This window comes from Phyllostomus hastatus, unplaced genomic scaffold, assembly GCF_019186645.2.
Source record: "Phyllostomus hastatus isolate PE091 unplaced genomic scaffold, TTU_PhHast_1.1 phas_scaffold_78, whole genome shotgun sequence".
Taxonomy (NCBI): domain Eukaryota; kingdom Metazoa; phylum Chordata; class Mammalia; order Chiroptera; family Phyllostomidae; genus Phyllostomus; species Phyllostomus hastatus.
In genome coordinates this window covers 108422716-108448441 of record NW_025334041.1, presented here as the reverse complement: position 1 = coordinate 108448441, position 25726 = coordinate 108422716, and the positions used below count along the sequence as shown (strand labels likewise).

Below are 25726 nucleotides of genomic sequence, written 5' to 3'. Positions count from 1 at the left end.
CCCAAGGAGCCTTCTAGGGTGCTATCACCTTCACTTTCTTGACCTGGCTGTTGGTAACATGGATACACTTTAACTTTACCATCACTACATAGCTGTACAATGTGTACTTTTCTACACATGTGTTATATTTTAATCAAAATGTTAAAAAAAATCTCTTCCTGCCCTTGCGAGGTTGCTCAGTTGTTTAGAGTATTGTCCCTGTTATGCCAACATTACGGGTTTGACCGCCAATCAGGGCACATGTTAGAGCAACCAGTGGCCCTGGCTGATGTGGCTCAGTGGATTGAGCGCTGGCCTGTGAACCAAAAGGTCCCCAGCTGGGGGCTTATGAGAGGCAAAGATCAATGTGTCTCTCTCACATTGGTGTTTTCCTCCCTCTCTTCCCTTCTCTCTAAAGATAGAAAATCAATAAAATTTTTAAAAGCAACTAGTAATTGCATGAATAAGTGGAACAACAAATCAGTTTCCCCCCCCCCCCCCAAATCAGTAAATTTAAAATTATTAAAAAAAATCTCTGTCTTGGCTAACATGTTGAAAAAATAGATAAGTAGCAAGTCTTCATTTCATGCTTTACCTCTTGAATTAGGGTTCTTTACATATTGGAAGCTCTTTTATATCATTAAGTGATAATTAGTGTTGTAGTAATTTTTTAAAATGGAAATCTATTCTATATCGAGTCCTCATAGGAAGAGGTTGATTGTATTTCCAGGAAAAATGTTACTGGGATTTCACAGTTGGGCCAAAAAAAAGGGTCAGAACTTACTTTGCAGTAATACTCAAATGAGCTAATTTACTTTCAGTTTTTTTGTAGCACATTTGGATACTAAATTGTTTATTCTGTGGTGTTTCAAAATAGATCTTTTCCTCCTTTATGCCTCACAAACTACTTTTTGTCAATTTTAATGGTAAATTTTGGCTTATTAATTCTTAAATTTTTTAGAAAATACTTCTTATTTGATACTTGATTTTCAAACATCCAAGAACTTGTGTGACTTTTCTTTTACAATTTTTCATTCACTACCGCAATGTGTTTCTTCAGTAGAAAAACATAGCAGAGCCTTGATTTTTTTCCCCTCTGTTTTTGTGGTTTGCTCAGTGCTGTCGGGACGTTTGCCCGGGCCCTGGACTGCAGCAGTTCTGTGAGGCAGCCTAGTTTGCACATGAGCGCAGCTGCGGCTTCTCGAGACATCACGCTGGTAAGATGCTTTCTGAAATTTCAGGGCTCTTTCCTCTGCTCCTTGTTCAATTTTAAAGCCAAAGTAGCAGTGCTGTAGACACGAGAGCTTTCTGGCTCCCAGCCCCGCTGACTGCTGGGCAGAATTAGCTTGGCTGGTGGGTAAAGGGGCGTGTCTCATTCCTAAGGCACCTCGCGCGTGAGCTGAGACAAGTAAGAATGACTGTTCATGGAGTGGGTACAAAATGGTAAAAATATTTTTGGGAACACGGTTCAACATTCTGACCCATTTGTTTTCCCTTTGGTATTTTTTCCACGTATTCCATCTAAGTACCTGAATAGTTGTAGATCATGTATAATGCTTTATAGTTTTTTTAAGTGAAAGTGACCATGTCTTAAAGCTGTTGCCGTCGGAATTATTTTGTTGTCATGACCATTGCTTAGTATTGATATTAAGTTCTTGTATCTTTTTATTAGAAAGAGGTTCTGTTTTCTTACATCATTTTGTTACATCGTGGTTGCCATCTTCTAAGACTGTTTCTCTTTTCCCTTGGTAATTAAATGAAGCTTCCTATATCCAGTTTAATTTGCACCACTAATGCCTGCCATGGCTGGGCATTGAGCTTGGCACTTGGCTTCTCTCTGCCTCCAGCAAAGTAGCTCTGCAGGTGTTTCACTGATTGACGTTAATTACCATATGTGATTACCATAACCCTTCAGATAGGCATGGCATGCTCATTTTATAGGTGGGAAAACTGACGTATGGTGAGGTTAAGCTCTTTGACCAATATTCATTACCTGTAGTAAAAGTTTCAATTTTATTTTCTGATGGAATGGAATGCAATGGTAGCTTTTATTACTTTCTCATTATATTTTAATTTGAAATGCTTTCCACAAATATTTATCATAATAATGAAAAAAATTCATGCTGGGACGCATACCAAATTTGTTTCTTACAGTGCTTTCTTATATTTTTGTACAATTATAATGAATGATGAAAGCATTTGTAATCCATTGCCATTATGGAATTCCTTTATCCTTTCTCAAAGACTAGAATGTTTATAGAAGCAAGTTTTGTTCTCTTCACGTGTACACGAACATTTTATATAAAAGTTCAGGAGTTTCAAAGTAGGTTGTGATTGGGTTGTGTAGAACTTGCAGAGCACTCCACCGGAGAAGTGAGCATGTGGATGTCGCCCTTGCAAAAACTTAAAAAATCCTACCAGCAGATATTTATGTGAATCAGAACTACATGGATCTTACCACTACTTTGTATATGTTTTTCTGTTCAAAAAGATCCCCCTACTTCTGAAATTGATGGAGGCTTATTACAAAAAATGGAAAAATACAGTACAGCAGCAGCCAAAAATAGTTTTGTTTTCAGCACCCAGAGTACAATGTATTCTTTACCATTTTATGTTTGTTTAGCTACTTTTTTGCATCAGGAACAATAATAATAAATTACAGAATAGCACAGAGGATAATATAATAAAATTCCACATAATGCCACCTGAAGTAAGTGTTCACAGTTGAGCAAGTGTGAATAGTATTCTTCCCCAGTTCTTTCCCCCCTTCTGTCTGTCCTCTGACCCCCCATTGCCCCTGCCTCCAGTCCAGAGGCAGCCACTGTAACAATCTGCTATGTAGTCAGTCTATTTTATGGTTTTACTGTTACTTATATACCTTACAATAACATAAATATGTGTTTTGTATGTGTTTATATTACCTCTGTAAAATTTTGCCATTTTCTGTTGTGATCTAGCTATGCTAGTAAATACATACGTAGTTAACGCATTTTAACTACTTTGTAGTATTCATAGTATTCTTTAAAAGAATACTACACCACATTATTTATGTATTCTCTTACCATGAACATCTGGAGTGCTTTAAAAACATTTTTCTTTTGCTGTTACCCATAATGCTGCACTGAAAAATACAACACATTTCCCTTTGTGAGCATGTGTGTGAGCTTTCTGGACAATAACTACGGTTGAAATAGTAATACACAGTGATTCATAGGTCAGTGTTGTTTTGAATTTGACCACATGCAGCCAGATAATTCTGCACATTGTCAGCGACGTTTATAATATCACATCAGTTGAGTGTTCTTTCTTCATCTGTTTCTTTGCATTGTCTTCAACACTTGGTATTTTCACACTTAAGTTTTACTGCCTTGATGCTATCTCATTTTAATTGTGTTTACCTGATTACTTTGTGGGATTAAACATGTTTTCATATTTTTTCTCCTTTCTATATTGGATTCATACCCCTTGGCTAATGTTTAATATTCACTCACAATATTGTTCTATTTTTTCTAATAAAGTTTTAGTTACATTTAAGACTGTAAACCTATCTGGAGCTTATTTTTAAGAATGGAGTGAAGTAGGGATTGAATTAATTTTGTTTTCTCATGTGGAAACTTAATCATCACATCACCTTTTATTGCATTTCTTCTTTCCTTGTGATTTTGTAATGCCCCTTCTGTCTTATTTAAGGGTTTTAGTTATGGTTAGGCCTGCTTTGGATGTCTGGTCTCTTCTCCCTTTTGTTGATCTGTTTGTCCCTGTTTAAGCGCCACATTACAGTAAATGAGGTAGCTGGTGAGACAAGCCCCACGTGAACTTCCTTTTAACACAGGGTCTAAGTCGTGTGGAACAGCGTTTCGAACTCCCCCCACCATGTTTTCCCTAGCACTTTAACACACTCTTTCATCTCTTAGGAGAACCTGGAAAAACTTTTTTCAAATATTGAATGATCTTGCCTTGTATAGATGATATTGTTACTTACGTAGCCCAGTCTCTTGTGATTTAACATTGTTTTTGTGAGATAATGCTTCTTAGATTATGATTGGGGATGCTATCTCTGTAATAGTTCAGCAGATTCCCTCTATTTTGTCTGAGGAGTAAGGGTAGAAAGCTTGTTTGTGAGATGACACAGAGCTCTTAGGACGCACTTCAGACGGACTTGCCTGAAGCCTTGACAGGTGAGGAGCCCTATTGGGCTCTTGGTTCACAGCTGCAGCAACTCTCTGCTTCCCACTGCTGGTAACTGGTGGGATAGCAGATGAATTTCTGGTGGAAGACCACTGAGTTTTCAAGATTTGATGTGTTTTTCTGTCAGTGAGGAAGACCATTTATAAAAGAAGCATTTTAAATAAGACAGCTGCCCTGGTCAGTGTGGCTCAGTTCATTGGAGCATTGTCCCATAAACTGAAAGATCGTGGGTTTGATTCCTGGTCAGGGCACATATTGTACTTTGCAGTGTGTAATGTGCTCCCATGTATAATGCGCACCCATGGTTTTGCTCCAAACAGTCAGGAAAAAAAAATACTTTGTTTCGATTTTTAAATTCAACTATTTACTTATTTATTTTTTAAGAAACAAAACTGATTATCTTATTCCAGGGTATTATTTTATATATGGATATCATTACTGCTTTCTAGAATTACACTTTTAACGCATAAGCATAAATAAAAGAATTAAAGACATACAGTACTGAGTTAGTGCTACCCATGTATAATATGCATCCATATTTTTCCCTCAAAAATTTGGACAAAAAAAGTGCACATTATACACGGCAAATTATGGTACCTGGGTTGCAGATTTAGTCTCTGTCCGGTTGAGGTGTGTACAAGAGGCAACCAGTCTATGTCTCTCTCTCTCACATGGATGTTTCTCTCCCTCTCTCCCTTCCCCTATTGATCAAAATCAATAAATATGTCCTTGAATGAGGATAAAAAAAGTAAGTAAATAAAAATAAAGAAGGCACAGGCTATATACCTTAATTAGTTTAAATATCATTTTATGTATATCTTTTACAATACTGGGCTATTAAGCTCCTTCTAAGTATGTACTTTCAGATCCTCCACTGTTTTCATCTCTTCTGTTTGTTTTCTTTTGTATTTAGCAATTTGGAGGTCACTTTTACATTATATCGAGTGTTAAATTATTTTTTACTATAATTGTTTTTTAAGCAGCACTATACTCATGGGGCTCAGGAAATTCTGCTTTGGCATGTTTGTACGACTGGTTTCAGAGACAGGGTTTGGATCGGTTCTTGACTTCTACTTAGGAGTTCCCTCTGCTCTACCAGATTACCTCTTCTACTTCATTCTCACTAAAATGGCTTGAGTTTAAATATTATTGTTGTTGTCTATCTTGAATTAGGCAGCACTGAAGAATGTCTTTTCTTTTTTCTGCAACTCTTTAAACAAAGATTTTATTTATTTATTTTTAGAGAGAGGAAAGGAGGAAGAGAAACATCCAAATGTGGTTGCCTCTGGAGCACCCCCTACTGGGGAGCCTGGCCTGTATCCCAGGCATGTGCCCTGATGGGTAATCAAACCAGTGACCCTTTGTTTTGTAGGCCAGTGCTCAATCCACTGAACTGTACCAACCAGGGCTTTTTTCTGCAACATTTAAATGCCTTGATTTCCTGCTTTCTCTACTCTAGGTTCAACTTTACTTGGACTCTATGTATGTTTTTTTTATTATGTTTTCAGCACCATACAGTTGACATCTTTTAGAAGTTGACAAAGCAGAAAGAAATTGATTCCTTATCGCAGATGCTGGCTCAGTGGTATTAGACTTTCCCACTTTGATGTTAAAATATAAGATCCTAAGGCCTTTCTATAATAATGAGTGGGAGTAGTTAAAAATTGATTATTAATATTAATATGAGTTTTCAGATTTTTTCCCCTAAAAGAACATGTGAAAGGCTAAGTTGTTTTGTGTTATTAAATGAAAATTGATTTTTTTATTTAGCTGAATTTGGAGAGTCCCATTTTTATTTTTCTTTCAGTGTTTGCAGGCTTGTAACAGATCAGGTTAGTATCCCTTTCTGTATCAGGTGACCAGAAGACCTTCCACTGCAGAGAAGGTGGGGTTGGTAAACCTCAAGAACCTTGGTAGCTCGTCTAGGTGGTTTTCTTGTGCTTTTTTTCTGTGAGGGCTGCAACTGGGCTTTCAGCACTCCTAACCCGACACATCCATTTATCCAAGACTGTCCATGTACACTACTTGTCAGATCACCAGTAATAGTGTGGGAGCAGGTAATTAAGCTGCCAGTAGATCGCTAGATCTACTTTCCTCATTTTGAGATCTGTTAATGAACGTAGCTGGACTGTGAATTTCAAACACTGCTAGTCTAATGTATATAATAAGACTTACTGTTATTAGAACATTGAAGTCATGGAGGCTTCCTAGGTTTCATCCTTGTTTTATTAAAAATTAAAGTGTACTTTGAACAATAGGCAAACAAAAACATCAGTTTATTAAAATACTTACACTGACCTTTACTGCCTTAAGGAAACACAATTCCTTATAACAGAGTAAAGCCTGAGGTGGTTAGTAGGTAGTAGTGGGCGGATGTCTAGCCTGTTACTTCCTGTTTGTTGTCTGCACCCGTGTGGCGGGAAGGCAGGAGTGCCACGGACGTGGTTAGGGGGCTGTGGCTGGAGCAGAGCCTCAAGGTTATCGAATAGGTACAGATCATGTAAGTACTGGATTCCTCTTTTGCCTGGGCTATGAGGACTAAAGCAAGTTGGAGGGTGGGATCCCAGAAAAAGAATGTTTTGAGTTGTTTGGGGCTTTAGAAATCTTCTGAGATAAACTATATTAGAGATAGTGGTGAAGTAACTTTTATATAAAGACTCATTTAATTAGTGACAGAATGAGGACTAGAAACTTAGGCTTCTCAGTGCTAAGTCTGATTCTGGGAAAGGTCAGGCTGTGTTGATTTAGTAGTGAGGAAATTTTATCCAGAAATGTCTCTAATTCCTGTATTATGTCTGATCTTTTAAAAGTGCAGCTCTGATTTTGCTGTCTCCAATCTCACATCCTTTCAGTGACTTTTAATTGCAGTTAGGTAAAAACCCGGTTCCTTAAACAGTCAGCAAGACTGTGGGGTTTTGCCTGGCCTGTCTCTCTAGTCCCTTGCCCACACACTCTCCTCCGCGTCCTTTGGGCTCCAGCCAGGCTCTGTTATTCCTTTGGTTCCCCGGTTTGCCTCCTGCCACAGGACCTTTGCACATTTGGTTCCCTTTGCCTGGATACTCTTACAGTCCCACTAGTTAACCCTTACTCTTTTTTTAGTTTTTGTCTAGTGCATCAGTCTAGGGCAGGTTACTGTGTCCTGTGCTCATGAACAAAACCAGCTGTGTTCCTCCATGTTGTTTATAATTAAACATTCATGTTTGTGATTATCTACTTACGGTCTATTTTTCTTTCTTTCATTCCCCACGTGTCAGCTTGTATATTCATTAATATAGTGACTATATCTGTCTTTCCTCACTATTGAATCCATAGCACCAAAGATTTTTCCTGGCATACTTGCTAGGTGTTTAGTAAATATTTGAGAATGAGCAAATTAATTTCCATCTCTGGGACAGATTTTTTTTTTAAAAAGTCATTGGAGTATATTATTTCTATTCCATTGTTTTTCAACATTTTAAAATCTTCTACTGAGTACATCTCATCACTAAAGAGTGATGTATAGTTGAATTCTAATATCATTGTATCCTCAGAGCTGTACACACACAGTCTGAGACCAGGAGTTACAGAATGATTTAGGTATTGGAAACACTTGTTTAAAAAGTGTAGTAAAACATACACAACAAAAAAAAATATCACTTTAACCATTTGTAAGTGTACCATTCTCTGGCGTTAGGTATCTACCTTATTGTACAACCATAACCACCCTTCATCTGTAGAACTTTTTCATCCTTTCCAGCTGAAACTCCAGACACATTAAATGACTCCCCATTCCCCATTCCTTAGCCCTTAGCAACCACAGTTCTGTTGTCTCTATGCATCTGACTGCTCTAGGTACCTCATCTAGGTGGGACCATACAACATTTGCCCTTCTGTGACTTGCTTATGTCACGTAGTTAATATCACTTAGGGTTCTTCCATGTTGTAGCATGTGTCAGCATTTCCTTCCTTTTTAAGGCTGAATAATAACATTTCATCATATTTAGATACACATTTTGTTTATTCATCCATTAGTAAAAACAGGTTGCTTCTATCTTGGCTGTTGTGAATGATGCTATGAACATGGGTGTGCAAATGGGTACACTTTCATGATTCTGTGGTTTTTGTCCCCCTGGAACTGTAGCTTATGCGAGTGACCTAACCTCTCTGTGTCTGAGTTGCCTCGTCTGCAGTGGGAACAATAATAAAACCTACCGGCCCTGCTTCACGGGGTTATGGATTGACAAGAAGAGTGTATTACAGATATACTTCTGAAGGTTGCTAACACATGTATCCAAGCGTATAAAACTTGATGGAACTGCAGTTGCTCCCCTGAGCATGCCTTGCTCCCCTGAGCATGCCTTGGGGCTGGGGCTGGTTTCCCTGGGCCCTGGACTCTCTGAGGGGTGTGGAGCTCTCTGTGACATTGGCTGTCTGGGTTGGGTGGAAAACATCTGATTCATTGCTATGTAAGAAGTCTTTGTGTACTTCCATCAACATTTCAGAAGAGATTAGAATGAACCGTTTATGAGCCTTCATTTAAGGCAGTGTTCACAAACACTGGGCTCTTAACCTCGTGAAGCCTGTTCCAGGCCCTGTCCTCACTGGGAAAGAAAGAAGGTGGTGCCTCAATGTCCTGAACGAGACCTGGCACCCTCTTTTCAGTTTCTGGAAGAGCCTGTCTCTGAGTTACCATGTAGCGTCAGCCTGAGGATTTAATGAGATAACGCTTGTAAATAATTTAGAACAGTGTCTGGCCCAGTGTAAGAGCTCAATAAATATTAGTTGTTATTGTTGACAAGATGATGATAACAATGGTGCCTTTTCCGCTCAGTCTTGGTTGCGTCTCATTTACTTTCTTCTGATTTTGTAGCGCTATTGATCGTCTGAAAGGGATTTTGTGACGCCATTTTCACTGTCATTGTGGTAGATTATCAAGTTTGAATATGATTGTTAAGCTATGATTAATCATACATTTTAATATGCTTGTTACAAGAAAATCACTGTAATTTCTTCTTATAACAAGCTACAATTTTTACAATAAAAATTTCCCTTCAAGAAAAATTTGGAAAGAAGAGGAAGTTGATTCAACCGATGATAATTTTATTCTTCAGGTGTAAGCTGTTTGTAAAAATGGTAGCCATTAATCTTGCAATTGATTCTTTATTTGTAAGCCCTGTTCAAGTTACACATTTCATCTAGAACCTTGAAGGTACTGGGGACTTGAGGACAGCTTGTAAATCGTACTTGTTACATTTTTAAAGTATTGTACTCAGCAGAATGTATAAATCTTTTTTTAAAAGATTTTATTTATTTATTTTTAGAGAGGGGAAGAGAAGGAGAGAGAGAGAGAATCAATGTGTGGTTGCCTCTCACGTGGCCCCCACTGGGGACCTGGCCTGCAACCCAGGCATGTGCCCTGACTGGGAATTGAACCTGTGATGCTTTGGTTCACAGCCTGCGCTCAATCTACTGAGCTACGCCAGCCAGGGCAGAATGTATAAATCTTTTGGTTAACATTTTTAAGCATCAACTTGTACCAGAAATCTAGTCTTTAAAGTGAATATAAAATTGATAAAATGAGAATTCATATAATTTTTTAAAAGTCAATTTGCTTATGAGTACTATCTGTGTTTCCAAATCTGTAAAATTAAATTGGAACTAATGGACTCCTGTTACAGTGAAAATATATTGAGACATGAAATTTTCCTTTGTTCTAAATACATCATTAAGGCAATAATATTCACATTAGACACACTTTTTTGGTGTGTGACGATTTATTACAGATAAGAATTTTAAAATGATATTAAAGGAGCTTAGAAATAGTGCATATTGTCCTCAGAGAAGTGTTTGTGTATGTTAGGGTCTGTTTATCTATGTTTTTCTTTTAAATTTAAACTTAAGTTAGTTTTCTTTTTGGTATATATAGCCCTGGTGTGTGTGTGTATGTAGCCTTTGGTATATATAGTGTGAATATTCACACTACTTTTTCTTCCATGTATTTAATTTAAGAAGCATCAGAAAAAATCATTGTAGATTGAAATTATGGGGAAATATAATGAAAATTGTTTTAAGTTCTTTGTTTAGAGTCAGTGTGAAGAGATTTGGATTCATAAGTATGAGTTAATGAAGGCTTGTGTTTATAGTTTTTTAAAAACTTAGCTTTGTATTTTTGAGATAATGCAAAAGTACCAAGACTTTCTATATTTTTTTCACCTAGGTCCCCCAATTGTTAATATTTAATACATTTTCCTCATCATTCTCTCTCTATATACATATTACAATTATGGAATAGTTTCAGAATGGATATCCCATTATCGCTAAATATTTGGAGAGGTATTTACCAAAAAGAGTAAGAATATTCTTTTGCACAACCACAGTGTAATAGTCACATTCAGGAAATGAATATCGCTGTAGTACCGCTGTTTAATCTAGAGACTTCAGTCTGATTTGCTAGTTCTCTCAGTAATGTCCTTTATAACAAAAGAAAAAAAAATTTTTTTTTCTGGTACAAGATCTGCTTGAGAATTACTTACTGCATTTAGTAGTCATAGCTCTTTAATGTACTTCAATTCTGAATGAACAGTTCCTTATTCTTTCTCTCTTTCAAAACCGAGGCAATTGGAAGAGCACAGGCCATTAGTAGTAGTAGTAATAGTAGTAGTAGAATTATTACTGAATATCCCTCAGTTTGGGTTGTGGTTATCATTAGAATAAGATTTTATTCTACTGAAGACCATTTTGGTCAGATTTTTCCATTTTTTCCTAAGTTTCAAATTTATCAACACAGTTTTTTAATAGTATTTTTAATTGGAAAATTTTGCTATATCTGCAGGTATAAGTAGCTTTTCTTTTTTGTTGTTTCTGTGGTTTCTCTCCTTTTTCCTTGATAGTTGTACCAGAGTTTTCTCCTTTATTGTCTAAAAGAGTGAGATTTCAGTTTAGTTGATTTTCTATATCATTTGTTTTTGTATTTGTTTTTTTAAAATATATTTTATTGATTATGCTATTTCAGTTGTCTCAATTTTTCCCACTTTGCTCACCTTTGTCTGGTATCCTCATTGCTTCCAGCAATCCCCTCCCATAGTTCAGGTCCATGGGTCATACATAAAAGATCTTTGGCATCTCCCTTTCCTATACTGTTCTTAACACCCCCCTATCCATTTTGTATCTACCAATTTGTACTTCTTAACCCCTGCACCTTTTCCCCCATTCTCTCCCTTCCCTGTCTCAGCTGATAACCCCCCAAATGATCTCAATATGTATGATTCTGTTCCTGTTCTGCTTGATTGCTTAGTTTTAGATTCAGTTGTTGATACTTGTGAATTTGTTGCCTTTTTTGTTCATAATTTTGATCTTTTTCTTCTATAGTTCCTGTTAACATTTCATATAATAATGAGTTGGTAATTGTGAACTCCTTTAGCTCTGCTTTATTTGGGAAGCACTTTCTCTGTCCTTCAAATCTAAATGATAGCTTTGCTGGATACAGTGATCTAGGTTGTAGGTCCTTGCTTTTCATCACTTTGAATACTTCTTGCCAGCTCCTTCTAGCTTGCAAGGTTTCTTTTGAGAAATCAGCTGACAGTCTTATGGAAACTCCTTTCTGGGTAACTCTTTGCTTTTCTCTTGCCCTTTTAAGATTCTCTTTGTCTTTAACCTTTGGCATTTTTACTATGATGTTTCTTGGTGTGGTCCTCTTTGGGTTGAACTTGTTTGGGACTCTTTGTTTCCTGGACTTGTATGTCTGTTTTCTATTTTTCACTAAATTAGGGAGGTTTTCTTTCATTATTTTTCAATTAAGCTTTCAATTTCTTGCTCTTCCTCTTTTCCTTCTGGCATCTCTGTGATTTGATTTTCTGGCACTTCTGGTTGTTTATTGTTTTTAGATTGGTTGTTATCCTTTTGGTTGTGCAAAGAAGGGTTTCTACCTACGACCTCCAACTTGGCTGGAACTGGCATCCCTGTGATTTGTATGTTGGTAAGTTTGGAGATGTCCCAAAGGCTCCTTATTCTATCCTCGTTTTTTAGAGTTCTTTTTTCTTCTTGCTGTTCTGATTGAATGCTTTTCTTCCTCCTTACATTCTATATTGTTGATTTGATTCTAGGCTTCATTCCCTCCACTATTGGTTCCCTGTAGATTTTTTTTTTTCATTTAATGCAAACTTCATTTTTCCCTGAGTCTTCTTTTAAGCTGTTGCAGCACCCAGTGAGTTCTTTGAGCCCCCCAATCATCAGTATATTTGCATTCTGCATCTGATATGTTGTTTATCTCCATTTCATTTAGTAACTTCCTGGAGTTTTGTTCTCTTCTTTCATTTGGGCCATGTTTCTTTGTCTCCTCGTTTTGACAACCTTCCTGTGTTTGTTTCTGTGTATTAGGTAGAGCTGCTTTGACTCCCTGTCTTAGTAACATGGCCTATTGTAGGAAAGGCACCTGTAAATTGTGTGGGGCAGAGTCTAGGTAATTGCTAGGGTGGGGAAACCCATTTCATCACTTTGTGGCTCTGTGTAGGGGAGGGCACAGAGAGGGGACAATGCTGCTGCCTGGCCTCTGAGATTGCCTGGGAGGAAGCTGTCTCCCAGCACTTGCCCTGTTGCCAGTCACTTCACTTTCTCCCTTTTTCCCCGTGTGCCACTTGTGCCCTTCCAGCTGTTGCCCTGGTGCTGAATCCCATACAGGGTGGGTCTGCATAAGTGCTGAGACCTTTGCAGGTCCTTTAAGAGGAGTATCCTGAGAAACCGTCAGTTTCTTTCACCACTCCAAACCCTTCTAGCTTTTATAGCCTGCAGTTACAGAGACTTACATTCATGGTACAGGAGCGCTGGGCTGGGTGGTCTGGTCTGGGGCTGGGATCGCTTGCTTCTGAGGCATCCCTTCAGACTGTTACCCACCACACGTGGAATCGCCCATTCCACCTCCTCCCTGTGCCACTCCACATCTCTGCCCCTCCTGCGCGTGTGGACCAGTGTGGCTTCCCTAAAACCTGGGTGATATTTGTAGTCTCGCTGTAATGTTTGCTGTAGTTGTGCACGGAGGCAAAGCGAGTTTACCTATATCTTCATCTTGGCCAGAAGTCCTATTTTTGTTTTTTATTTTCTTCTTTTACATTTCTCTGGGTCTACTCCAGTATTCCTATTCTAGATTTTTTAAGACCAATTTTTAGCCCATTAATTTCATTAGTCTACTTATCAATATTTAAGATTATAAATGTGTCCCTAATTACCACCTTGATGGTACCATGTATTTTGATATATAGTATTTTTTTTTATCATTTGCTTCTAAGTAGCTTCTACTATACTTCATAATTTTGCATTTGATTATGAGTTAATTTCTAAGGAAACGAGGTTCAACCAATAAATTTATCCTGATTGCCTTGGAGGTTGTAGTCAGAGGACATGTATGCCTGTAATATGTTTTGATTTCCTTTAGGGCCTGAAATATAGTCACTCCCTTGTAGCAGTCTCCCTCCAGAAAATGCCTTCAAGGTGAAAGCCAGGGCCAGTGTGTAAGCTCTCCTCATACTTCCTCATCCTGAGTTATCTTAGCCTCTCCTTGTCTGCAGTGGTTGGCCTTCAGTGTCTTCACGCAGCTGTGTTACGTGTTTGCCTGGTTTGTGTCTAGTGCCAGCCAGGGGGCGAAGAACCCATAGTTCTGCTCTCGGTAAGTTTGGAAATGACTTTTAGGACCAAGAGGTTCACACGGCCTGCTGCCCTATAGCTTTCTTGTGGTAATGATCTGAAGGTATGAGCACACATAAGAACATGACCCCAGGTGTTGTATAGAGTGATGCTTGAGATTCGAATGAGTGACAGCTATGCCTCAACAAATTTGACAGTGAAGGAGGAATTTTGTTTTAAGTACTATGCAATGAAGAAAAAATAGCATATAAAATTTTTTTTTGTATAGAAGAAATTTTGCCTTAGTCATGATTTGAGGTTTACTCATGAGAGTTTATATTCATCTTCTGATTGGAAAAACCATATGCTCAATAATGCTCATTAATTTTTAAGTAGATTTGATATTCTGAATGCTGTAATTTGTGCTGGAGGTATACATATAAAGTTTTTGTCAGATTATCAGGAAATCAGTTGTTAGTTTTGACTGTATATGTGTATCAGCTGTTGTCAAAATAATGCTACACGGTAGAGGTTGGGTTCCTGGGAAACACGTTAAGATGGAGATTTGCATGCAGGAAATCTATTAACACTTGGAATCAACACTTGTGAGAGAGGGGGGAAGGAGGCAGGATTTAATAGAAGGAGAGGTGAGCTAGGATACATTCTGACTGAAAGCCAGCTGAGTCTGCGGGTTGCTCTAGAGAGTTGTCCCAGATCGGCGTGAAGGGCTGGGCCTTTCTCCTGCATCCTTGGATGAAGGCTGCTGCAGGAAGAGAGCACGGCCTGGGGTGGTGACTCTTCCTTAAACTGAGGTCATTCCACAGAGGACCGGCAGCTGAGGGCTCTCTGTTCACAGCACTTCTAGTACTGGCTGAATGAGTTCTGTATTCTCAAAGGAAAAACACAGTATCCATTATTTACTCCCCAGAATTTCAGTGGCTTATAACGACAAGCATTGATTTCTTATACACTAGTCTGAAGATTGTCTAGGATTCTGCTGAACTGGACCGGGGCCACACTGCAGGTTGTGACCACATCTCCTTCCTGTCTCGTCTTCTGTTCGCAAGCGTCAGTAGCACAAGGGGCAAGTCCAGATGCACGAACACATGTGAGGGCTCTGTTAAGTCACATATCTGAACAACCTATTGGCCACTCAAGTCATTGTCCAGGCCTGATACCAACAGAGGGGGAGGATGCCCCCCTGTGGAGGTCCGTGGGAGGAAGTGAGTGTTTGCTGGACAGTAACCCAGTCTACCATAGTGTGCCTAGTGAACGGAGGATGAGAATTTCACTGCCAAAATTTCATCGTCAGTCTTTCTCCTAAAATATTTGTATTTGTCATCTCCATCTGTTGTGAATGAGATGAAATGTGACAACACTTTCGGTGCTATTTGGCAAAGAGAACAGCTTGTGCTGAATTCTCATGATTTTTAAAATTTAGTTTTGAATGGATCTTGTCATGTGTTATCTGTATAGCTTTTGGAAAGATGGTAATTTTGTATGTATCTGGAGAGAAGCCTCTTTTTTTTTTTTTACTGAATTTAGGGTTTAAGTTCTTTTATGTTATTTTAAACTAAGGTGTACATGCAGTAAGGTGTATTAAGTATCCTGCACTTTAGATGTACAGTTTATACATTTTTACATAAGTGTATTTGTAACCATGTAACCACCACCCAGGTTTGGGCGGGGCAGGGGGGACCTCAATGCTAAATCCCCAAAGGGTTCTAATGCCCCTGCTCATCAGTGGTCCCCTGCCCCGCAATGATTGTTGAGACCTTTCTTACCATCAAATAATTGTCATTCTTCTCAAAGTCCATATAAATGGAACCACCAGTATGTTCTCTAGTATGTCTAGCTTTCTGGGGTTCTATTATCTTACTGGTAAACCATAGTCACTGTTTTTTGTTTTGTTTTGGTTTTTGGGGTTTTCCCCCCCCAAACTCCTACATGTTTTCTTAGCTTATTTCTATGAGTCTTTACTGGGTATTGTCTTTTCTATTAAAGAAAATACCTTCTGTATTTTACTTATATCTTTTCAGGGTAGGATTAGACTATTAAAGTCCTTTCAAAAGAAAAGCTGTGTGTCAGATCGATGGAGTTAATAGGGACTCCTAGCAAATCATGTGATCCCCTGGTTTCCTTTGTCAAGTGGATCACTGATTTCAACAGAATTATTTATACTCTAGGAATTCCACAGTACATGTGTCTGGTGGGATGTTTATTTTCTACGCACACTGATAATTAATGCACCCTCCTCTGGGCTATGGAATAAATGTAGGCTTTGGAGGTTTCGTAGCTCCTGGTCAGCTGTGAGTCTGACCCATTTTTCCATTTGATTTGTGGTTCAGTGCAAGAATTAGTCTTCCCAAAAGCAAGTGCATACACAACCACACTCTGAAAAGAGCAGACAGTCACTGGAGATTTTGGTCATAACTACTTATAAAGCCTAAGATATTACTTTGGTTCTTTGAAGCCTTATTATATAATAGCTCATCCTCAATTTTAAAAGTCCCTATAAGAAAAGCATTTTCATTCACCTACCATGTACAAAAGACTGAAAATCCATTCATGCTTTGAGTGGTTGGTATAATATCAGCCAAGAAAAAAATCATTTAATTCTGTTACTTTTGGCTTCAGAGCACTGTTAATTATAAAAATTACTTATACCTCCTAAGGAATCTCAACAGCATAGTTAATTTGTATAATTACTGATTTTGAATACCATTTAATCTTTTTTAGTTTTGTTATTCATTGTAAACTTAGGGGTTTTAAAAATAACCATTTATGAAAATATATTAATTGAAGGGATCCCTTTTTCCCCCCCATTTTCATAGGTCATATATCCAGAAACAATAATCATTTAGTTTCAGGGATAATGTAAAAATGTTTAAGAGTGTACACATCAGCCAAACTGCCAAGCCTGTCAAGTGGCTGGAGAAGGGGAACTTGATTCTGGAGTTTGCAGAGCACAAGCAAAGAGTAAAGAGCGAATCAAACGTTTCTGTACCCATGCTACAGAAGAGTGAGAAGCAGTTCCCTTGAGTGGAAGTTTTATTCCTTGATTGTGACACATAATGCAAAAGACTGTGCATGGTCTGTGGTCTTCGCTGCGATTATCACTGGGAAATTGATGAGGTCCCTGCTTGCTTTTATTTTCTGGAATCCAGTGGTTCTTGTATTTTTCAGTGACAGTTGACATTCAGTGTTACATTAGTTTTAGGTGTACGGCATAGCAATTAGACATTTATATGACTTACCAAGCAATCCCCCCAATAAGTCTAGTGCCCACCTGGCACCATACACAGTTATTACAGTATTACTGACTGTATCTCTGTGCTGTACTTTTACATGAGTGTTTTGTGCCTGCCAATTTGTATTCTTAATCCTTTTCACCCAGCCCTCCAAACTCCCTCTCACCTGGCAATCATCAGTTATTCTCTGTGTCTGTGGGTCTGTTTTACTTGTTCACTTATTTTGTTTTTTAGCTTCCATGTGTAAGTTAAACCAATACCAGTTACGTTATTTTTCTTTGTCTGACTTATTTCACTTATCATAATATTCTCTAGGTCCATCCATGCTGTTGTAAATGGTAAGATTCCATTCCATTTTTCCTTTTTTTTTTTTTTTTTAGCTAAGTAATACTCCATTGAATATATGTATCACATCTTTGCCAGTTGTCTATTGATGGACATTAGGAGCCTTCCATGTCTTGGCTACTGTAAATAATGCTGCAGTGAATGTAGGGTGCATATATCTTTTTGAATTGGTGTTTTCGATTTCTTTGGATATATGCCCAGAAGTGGAATTGTTGAGTCATAAGGTTGTTCGATTTTTTTTCATTTTTTTAACAGCCTCCATACTGTTTCTCAAAATGTCTATACTGATTCTCAATCTCACCAACAATGCCTGTGGGTGCCCTTTTCTCTACATCCTTGTCAGCACTTCTTGTTTGCTGATTACTGATGACAGCCATTCTGACAGGTGTGAGGTGATACCTCATTCTGGTTTTAATTTACACCTCTCTGATGATTAGTGATGTCAAGCATCTTTTCACATGTCTAGTAGCCCTCTGTATGTCCTCTTTGGAGAAATGTCTTTTGAGGTCCTCTGCCCAGTTTTTAGTTGGATTGTTTATTTTTTTTTTGGTGTTGAGTTGTCTGAGTTCTTTATAAATTTTGGATATTAACCCTTTATCAAATGTATCATTGGTGATTATGTTTTCCTATTCAGTGGGTTGTCTATTCATTTTGTTGATGGTTTCCTTTCCTGTGCAAAATCTTTTTAGTTTGATGTAGTCCCATTTGTTTACTTTTTTCTTTTGTTTCCCTTGACTAAAGAGATAAATCAGAAAAAATACTACTAAGAGAAATGTCCCAGATTTTATTCCCTGTTTTGTTCCAGAATTTTTATGGTATAAAGTCTTACATTTAAGTCTTTAATCCATTTTGAGTTTATTCTTGTATATGATGTAAGAAGGTGGTCTAGTTTCTTCTCCTCCCCCTCCTTCTTTTTTGCATGTATCTGTTCAGCTTTCCCAATACAATTTACTGAATAGACTCTTTACCCCACTGTATGTTCTTGCCTCCTTTGTTAAATATTAATTGACCATACAAGCGTGGGTTTATTTCTGGGCTCCTGTTCTGTTCCATTGATCTACATGCCTGTTTTTATGCCAGTACCGTGCTGTTTTGATTACTACGACATTGTAAGATAGTTTGATGTCAAGTGGTATGATTCCTTCAACTTAGTTCTTCTTTCTTAACATTGCTGTGGCTATGTGGGGTCTTTTGTGATTCCATATAAATATTTGGATTATTTGCTCTAGTTTTGTGAAATATATCATTGGTATTTTGATAGAAATTGCGTTGAATCTATAGATTGCTTTTGGTAGCATGGACATTTTAACAGTGTTAATTCTTCCTGTCCATAAGCACAGTATCTGCTTCCACTTATTTTGTATCTTCTTCAGTTTCTTTCTTAGTGTCTTATAGTTTTCTGAGTACTGAATTTTTACCTCCTTGCTCAAACTTATTGATGCAATTGTAAATAGGATTGTTTTCTTAATTTCTCATTCTGATAATTAATTATTGATATAAAAATGCTACCAATTCCTGAATATTAATTTTATGTCTTGCTACTTTTACTGAATTCATTTATTGATTTTAATGGTTGGTTTGTTTGTTTTTTTTTTTTGGTGGAATCTCTATGTACAGAGTATTATGTCATCTGTAAACAATGACAGTTTACTCCTTTTTAATTTCGGTGACTTCTATTTCTTTTTCTTGTTTGATTGCTGTTCAAATACTGTGTTGAATAAAAGTGATGAAAGTAGACATTTTGCCTTGTTCCTGATCTTAAGGAAAAAGCTTGCATTTGTCACATATGTCCTTTATTATGTTGAGATACATTCCCTCTAATCCCACTTTGCTTAGGGTTTTTATCGTAAATTGGTGCTGGATTTTGTCACATGCTTTCTCTCCATCTGTTGATGTGATCATGATTTTTGTCCTTCACTTTGTTTATGTGGTGTAAAACATTAATTGATTTGCAGATAATGAGCAAACCTTGCATCTCATGAATAAATCCCACTTCATCATGGTGTATGGTCATTATAATGTGTTGCTGAATTTTGTTTGCTAATACTCTGTTGAGGATTTTTGCATCTATGTTCATCAGGGATATTGACCTATATCATTTTCTTACTTTGTAATGCTTTTGTCTGGTTTTAGAATAATGGTTATGGTGGCCTTGTAAAATGAGCTAGGGAGCCTTTCCTCCTCTAAATTTTTTGGAATAGTTTAAGAAAGGTAAGTGTTAATTCTTCTTTGATGTTTGGTAAAATTTACCTGTGAGGCCATTAGATCCAAGACTTTTATTTGTAGGGAATGTTTTGATGGTTGGTTCATTAATAGTTATTGATCTCTTCAGATGTTTTTCTTCTTGACTTAGTCTTGGAAGATTGTATTTTTCGAATTTATCTGTATCTTCCAGATTGTCTAATTATTGACATAATTGTTCATAGTGTTTTCTTATAGTCCTCTCTATTTCTGTGGTGTCAGTTGTCACTTTTCCTCTTTCATTTCTGATTTTATTTGGGTCCTCCCTTTTTCTTGATGAGTCAGTCTGGCTAAAGGTTTATCAACTTTGTTGATCTTTTCAACAAACCAGCTCTTGGTTTCATGGATCTTTTATGTTATTTTGTTAGACTATTTTGTTTATCTTTGCTCTGATCTTTATAATTTCATTCCTCCTACACACTTTGGGCTTTGTTTGTTTTGTTTTGCTTTTCCCTAATTCCTTTACGTGTGAGTTTAGATTGCTTATTTGAGTCCAATGATTTATTCTAAGTGAAATGTCAACCCTTGTTAAAGCACTTAGTTGCTGTGCCTAAACATGTGTACGTGTCCTAAGTCTTGCCTTTAGGTCTGTCAACAAATTTATATTCTGCAGTCTTGTTCAGAGTCTTAATATATCACAGCATAAATATATTTTTTAATCCATACCTTTGCTACTTCCCCCCCTTTAACAGGTGTTAGTTGATACTGGAGCTTAGTTTATGTTCTTGCACCGGGGGAGAACTGTCTACTGCCCCCTATCAGATACTTACAGATCACTTACACACTAAATCTTAAGACCCTTCTTGTCTTGTAGATTGTGACACCTCTCCATTTGTGAAATTTTAGATAAATATCAGAAGATACACTGTGTTTAAAAGAATTGCATGACTTGGCTTTCATATGTTAGAATGTTTAAACAAAATGAGCTCTTGGCAAAGATTTGATCACATTGTCAGCCAAATCTGCACCACATGTATGTGCTTATCCTGAGACAGGGCTAATCATCCTGTTTTGCTATTTTCCTGCTACACATACAGTGACATACATGTTAATGGATCAATCGCTTTCTCTCCAGTAGAAAACTGTTAAGTTTTTCAAAACCTCAAATTTTGAATTTTTGGAACCTAGATTATTTTCTGCATTTGATGGGAGGAAAATGCTAGACCCAAGGTACTTTTGCAAAAAGTCAATTATATTATCATAACCTATCTTTTCTTCTTTCAAATTATCCTTCATATCACTCTCCCTTGAAATGTATAGAAAACCCCCACCAACCTAGCTGTTCCAAGCATGTCTGGTCATCTGTTCTTGCTTAAAAAATATCAACCAAGGTAACTTTTTTTAAAAATTTACTTATTTTGAGAGGCGGGGAAGGACAGGAGAAAGAGAGGGAGAGAAACATCAATGTGTGGTTGCCTCTCGAGCACCCCTTAATGGGGACTTGGTCCACAAACTAGGAATGTGCCCAGACTGGGTGATGAAGAAAGACATTGTGGATGAGACGCGAGATATTCACATGGACTACTGAGTCCTATGGAAGAAAAGGGCGAACATGGCTTTTCTCTCAAGGGGAGCAAAAGCTGTGGTCTCCGCCATGGCAGGCCTTATTTCTTTTCTGGGCACATTCCATGATGGTCCTCATTTACTATGCACAGGTTCAATTTAGGTGCTTACCTTTTACAAAAAACAAAGGAGAGGATGCCACTAATCACATCACAGAAGAAGGATAATTGCAAATGCAAAGGAAAGAGTGGTTGAACTCATTACACTTGTTCTTGGAAGGTTTAGCATAGATTTTAGGAAGTTCCTTTGCAGTAAATGTTTGCTGCCTCAATTCAGGGTGAGGGAGTTTTAGCAAAAGCAAGTCACAAAGTGGCCTAGGTACATTGCAGGCCTGATTCCCAACGGGAGAACCTACCCTTGGGCATGGGTCCTGTGCATCTCCGAGTGGGAGTGGGGTCCATGCCATGCAGTATGGTCTTCTATAACTGGGAATCAAACTGGCAACCCTTTGGTTCGCAGGCTGGCGGTCAATCCACTGAGCCACACCTGTCAGGGCCAACTAAGTTAATTCTTAGCACGGCAAGGTTAATTTTGTTCTGTTTTGTTTTGTTTTGTTTTGTTTTGTTTCACATGGACTGGTAATTTTTTGTTGTAACTCTCGTTCATTCTCAGTTCCATTGATTTCTTTCCATTTTTCCTTTCGTGGTACATCAGTCTCTCAGTCCAACCTGAGAATATCTTTCTCACTGTCTGATACATAATCTGTTTTTCCCTGTTCAGTAAGGTTGTGCCATCCTTATATAATAGCTGAAGTAACTTTGGCATTTTTAATGGAAAGGATGATGAAACTTACTGGGTTCCCAGATTAATACCTGGAGGTCCTGGATCTTCATGGTTAAGTTGCTAGAACAAATGGATGCATTTTAAAAGATACGCACCTTAAAAGATACTAATCAGCATTTTCTTAAAGCAGTAGATAACATTTTAAATAATTGTTAAGTAATCTCTTCAAAAATTTTTTTAATTCTAGCCCTGGCTGGCGTAGTTCAGTGGATTGAGCGTGGGCTGGGAACCAAAGTGTCCCAGGTTCGATTCCCAGCCAGGGTACATGCCTGTGTTGCAGGCCATACCCCCAGCAACTGCGCATTGATGTTTCTCTCTCTGTCTGTCTGTCTGTCTGTCTATCTATCTATCTATCTATCTATCTATCTCCCTCCCTCCCTTCCCCCTCTAAAAATAAGTAAATAAAATCTTAAAAAAAAATTTTTTTTAATTCTGTGAAAAAAAAATACATGCCATCCAAGTATATTATTGTTAATGAAGTGCATCATGCACTGTTCTTTGATAATCAAGTTTGCATTTATGGCTGATCTTTTCTCTCCATTTTGTTTTCTTTAGTTTCATGCTATGGATACATTGTATAGACATGGCTATGACTTGAGCAGTGCAATTAGTGTCTTAGTGCCCCTTGGAGGACCTGTTTTGTGCAGAGATGAAATGGAAGAATGGTCAGCCTCTGAAGCTAGTTTATTTGAAGAGGCCCTGGAAAAATATGGCAAAGACTTCAATGATATACGCCAAGACTTCGTAAGTAGAAAATTGTGAATAACATAAAATGTTGAGGTGGGAACATTTTATTTGTTTTTGAAATCTGGTGAGCCTTAAAGTATTTATTTAGTGATTCTGTGATGAGTACTTTTTATCTGGTCAACATAGATTGAAGGCCAGTATTATAAAGGGAGAAGCTGACATTTATTCTGGGAAGTAATTGTGAGTAAGACCCTGGGCCAGGAGGCCCTAGTTCTTGCTGTAAACCTTGGCAGTGTACGTTCATGCTCTTCACCTCTCTGAGTTCTAAGTTTAAAATGTATGAACAGATTGTCTAACCATTTGTGCTAAATATATCTGAGTCCTGCTTCTTAGGCTTGTGGCCCTCCTTTAGACATCCGATATTTTTCTAGTTGTCTCATTGTTGAGTCTTAATTTGATGTGGACCTTTGATGTGAAAACAACCTGTAAAGCAGAGAATTTGATTTACAGGCTTTCGCTCTTTCATTCCTCTTAATGATATGCAGTTTCTTACTTGCCTTTTAAATACTAGATAATCTTTAATGCTATTATGTACTTCTTTTTGTCTTTGTGTTTGTGGAATTGCTCTTTCATTAAGCTTACAGTCTCTTTGAAATGGAGAAATTTCCATTTGAAAGTCCATTAATAGATATCTATAACAGTCATCCTTTTAAAACATTATGATAATAGAATCTTTATAGATGGTGAAGTATTTGATGTGAGCTAATATCCTGCTTTTTATATTGTTGAATTTCTGTTTGAATTCTTTCTGAAGCAAAATTATTATTTATCAATATGGATACATTAAATTCCAAACATGATAATTTAAGCTGTTAGTGTCACTGACATTTCTTCTGGCAAAACATCACTCATACCCAGATTGTTATATGTCATGATTTCAGTTTATAGGAATGCAGGTGAGAATTTAAAATGCAGTGGTGGCATTTAGCTTCAGATGGTCAGAATGACACACCAGTGCAGTATTATTAATATAAAATAGCTATACCACTAAATAGAAACCACAAAAACAAAGCCCCTCAAAGAACAGAATCTGCAGGTCTGACAAAGGAATAGAAGAAGAGAAACCCTTCTAGAGTAAAACTGCTTTCCCTGCATCGAGTGTGACATGCCTATTTTATGTTCTCGTAATCTTTCTGGACTTACTCAAATTCAACAAATGTCTGTTGAGCATCTGCCACATGCCCCGTCTTCACGTAGGCACTAGGCTTGCAACAGAAACGTAACAGTACTTCAGGGAATGAGTGCATAATCAAGATCAAGAGATGGAAACACGTACACGCAATTAGAACAAAATGTTATTTCTGTCAGTAGTATGAACAAATGTTATGGGGTATTGGGAGGGGAATTATGGGTTGTGCCAATCAAGTCAGATATGGCTTCACAGAGTTATCTGGCATTTCAGCTGGATCTCTGATGGTAACGGGAGAAAACAGCAAATTGGAAGATTTATATGAGGTATGAAACTTGCAGACAGTACTCCTGGGCACTTAACACAGGACTGCGAAGTAACTCTGAATAATAACCGTGGTGCACTATGCTTGGACACAGAGGCTGACATTGATATGAGAAAAAAATAACTAGATGAAAATAACAATGATAATGCTATTAGATGTTTTTTTTTACCTTCACATTATTAAGAAAAAATCCTCGTAAATTTGCAGTGTGGTATATATCAGTTTTTGCTGAAGGTGGTTAGAATTCTTGTTGACGAGCCAGTCACATTACATGTGTTGTAGTTTGGAGGTGGAAATTGTCTACCAGTGTCAAAAACATTAAAGAATATATAACATCAGGAGGCTTAACTGCCCAAAGGGTTTATGTTTTTTTTTTTTTTTTTTTTTTTTTAGTTTGGGTGTTTTAAAATAAATTGTATTGCCCTGGCTGGTGTGACTCAGTGGGTTGAGTGCTGGCCTGTGAACTGAATGGTCACTGGTTCAATTCCCAGTCAGGGCACATGCCTGGGTTGCAAGCCAGGTCCCTAGTTGGGGTGTGCAAGAGACAACCCATCGGTGTTTCTCTCACACACTGATATTTCTGTCCCTCCTTCCCCTTCTCTCTAAATCTAAATAAAACCTTAAAAAAAAACCCTAATTGTTCACCCCACCCCCTACTACGTTTAAAAGCAATACAAAAACCGAAAGGCCATATTTGACAAGCCCACAACTAGCATCATGCTCAGTGGTGAGTGACTGGTACAGGAAAGGGTGCTCAGCATCCCTAGTCATTAGGGAAATACAAATCAGAACCACAATGAGGTATCACCTCATACCTGTTAGGATGGCTATTACCAAAAAGATAAGAGATAACAAAAGGATAGGCATCAATTCTTCCTTAAATGTTTGGTGGAATTTACCAGCAAAGACATCTAGTCCTAAGCTTTTTTTTATCACAGGTTTTTGATTCCAAATTCAATCTCCTTATTAGTTATATGTAATCTATTTAGATTTTCTGTTTCTTCATGATTCAGTCTGGGTAGGTTGTATGTTTCTAGGAATTGATCTTTTTCCTAGGTTATCCAATTTGTTGGCATGTATCGGTTCATAAGAGTCTCTCATATGAGCCTTTTTATCTGAGTCTTATTTTCTCAGTCTAGCTAAAGGTTTTGTCAGTTTTATCTTTTTTTTAAAAAAGCCATTTGTTACATTGATCTTTTCTATTTTTATAGTTTTTACCTCATTTATTTCTGCTCTGATCTTTGTTATTTCATTCTTTCTGTTAATTGGATCCATTCTTTTTCATTCTTTTTTTTTTCTCCTCTGAGTGGATAATTTCTAATGACCTATCTTTGAGTTTGCATATTTTTTCTGCTTAATCAAGTCTGTTGTTGATGTTCTGTATTGTATTTTTCATTTAATTCCTTGCAGTCTTCAGCTTCAGGATTTCTGTTAGGTTCCTTTTTATTATTTCTATTTCTCTATTGTACTCGTTCTGTTAGTATATTGTTTTCCTGATTTCATTGTGTTGTCCAACTGTATTTTCTTACAACTTACTAAACTTCCTCAAAACAACAAACATTTTTTTCAGGCAAATAGTAG

At 37.4% G+C, this 25726-nt stretch overlaps 1 protein-coding gene across 2 annotated transcripts in view; it reads left to right on the top strand.

Moving 5' to 3' along the window:
- Positions 1 to 25726, top strand: part of MTA3 (metastasis associated 1 family member 3) — a 161751-nt gene that overhangs the window by 92003 nt on the left and 44022 nt on the right. For both annotated transcript variants that reach the window (XM_045828495.1, XM_045828494.1), the window contains exons 8-9: positions 1097 to 1196; positions 22500 to 22688. In XM_045828495.1, the coding sequence (XP_045684451.1) occupies positions 1097 to 1196; positions 22500 to 22688 (289 nt within the window). The remainder of the gene's footprint in view (positions 1 to 1096; positions 1197 to 22499; positions 22689 to 25726) is intronic.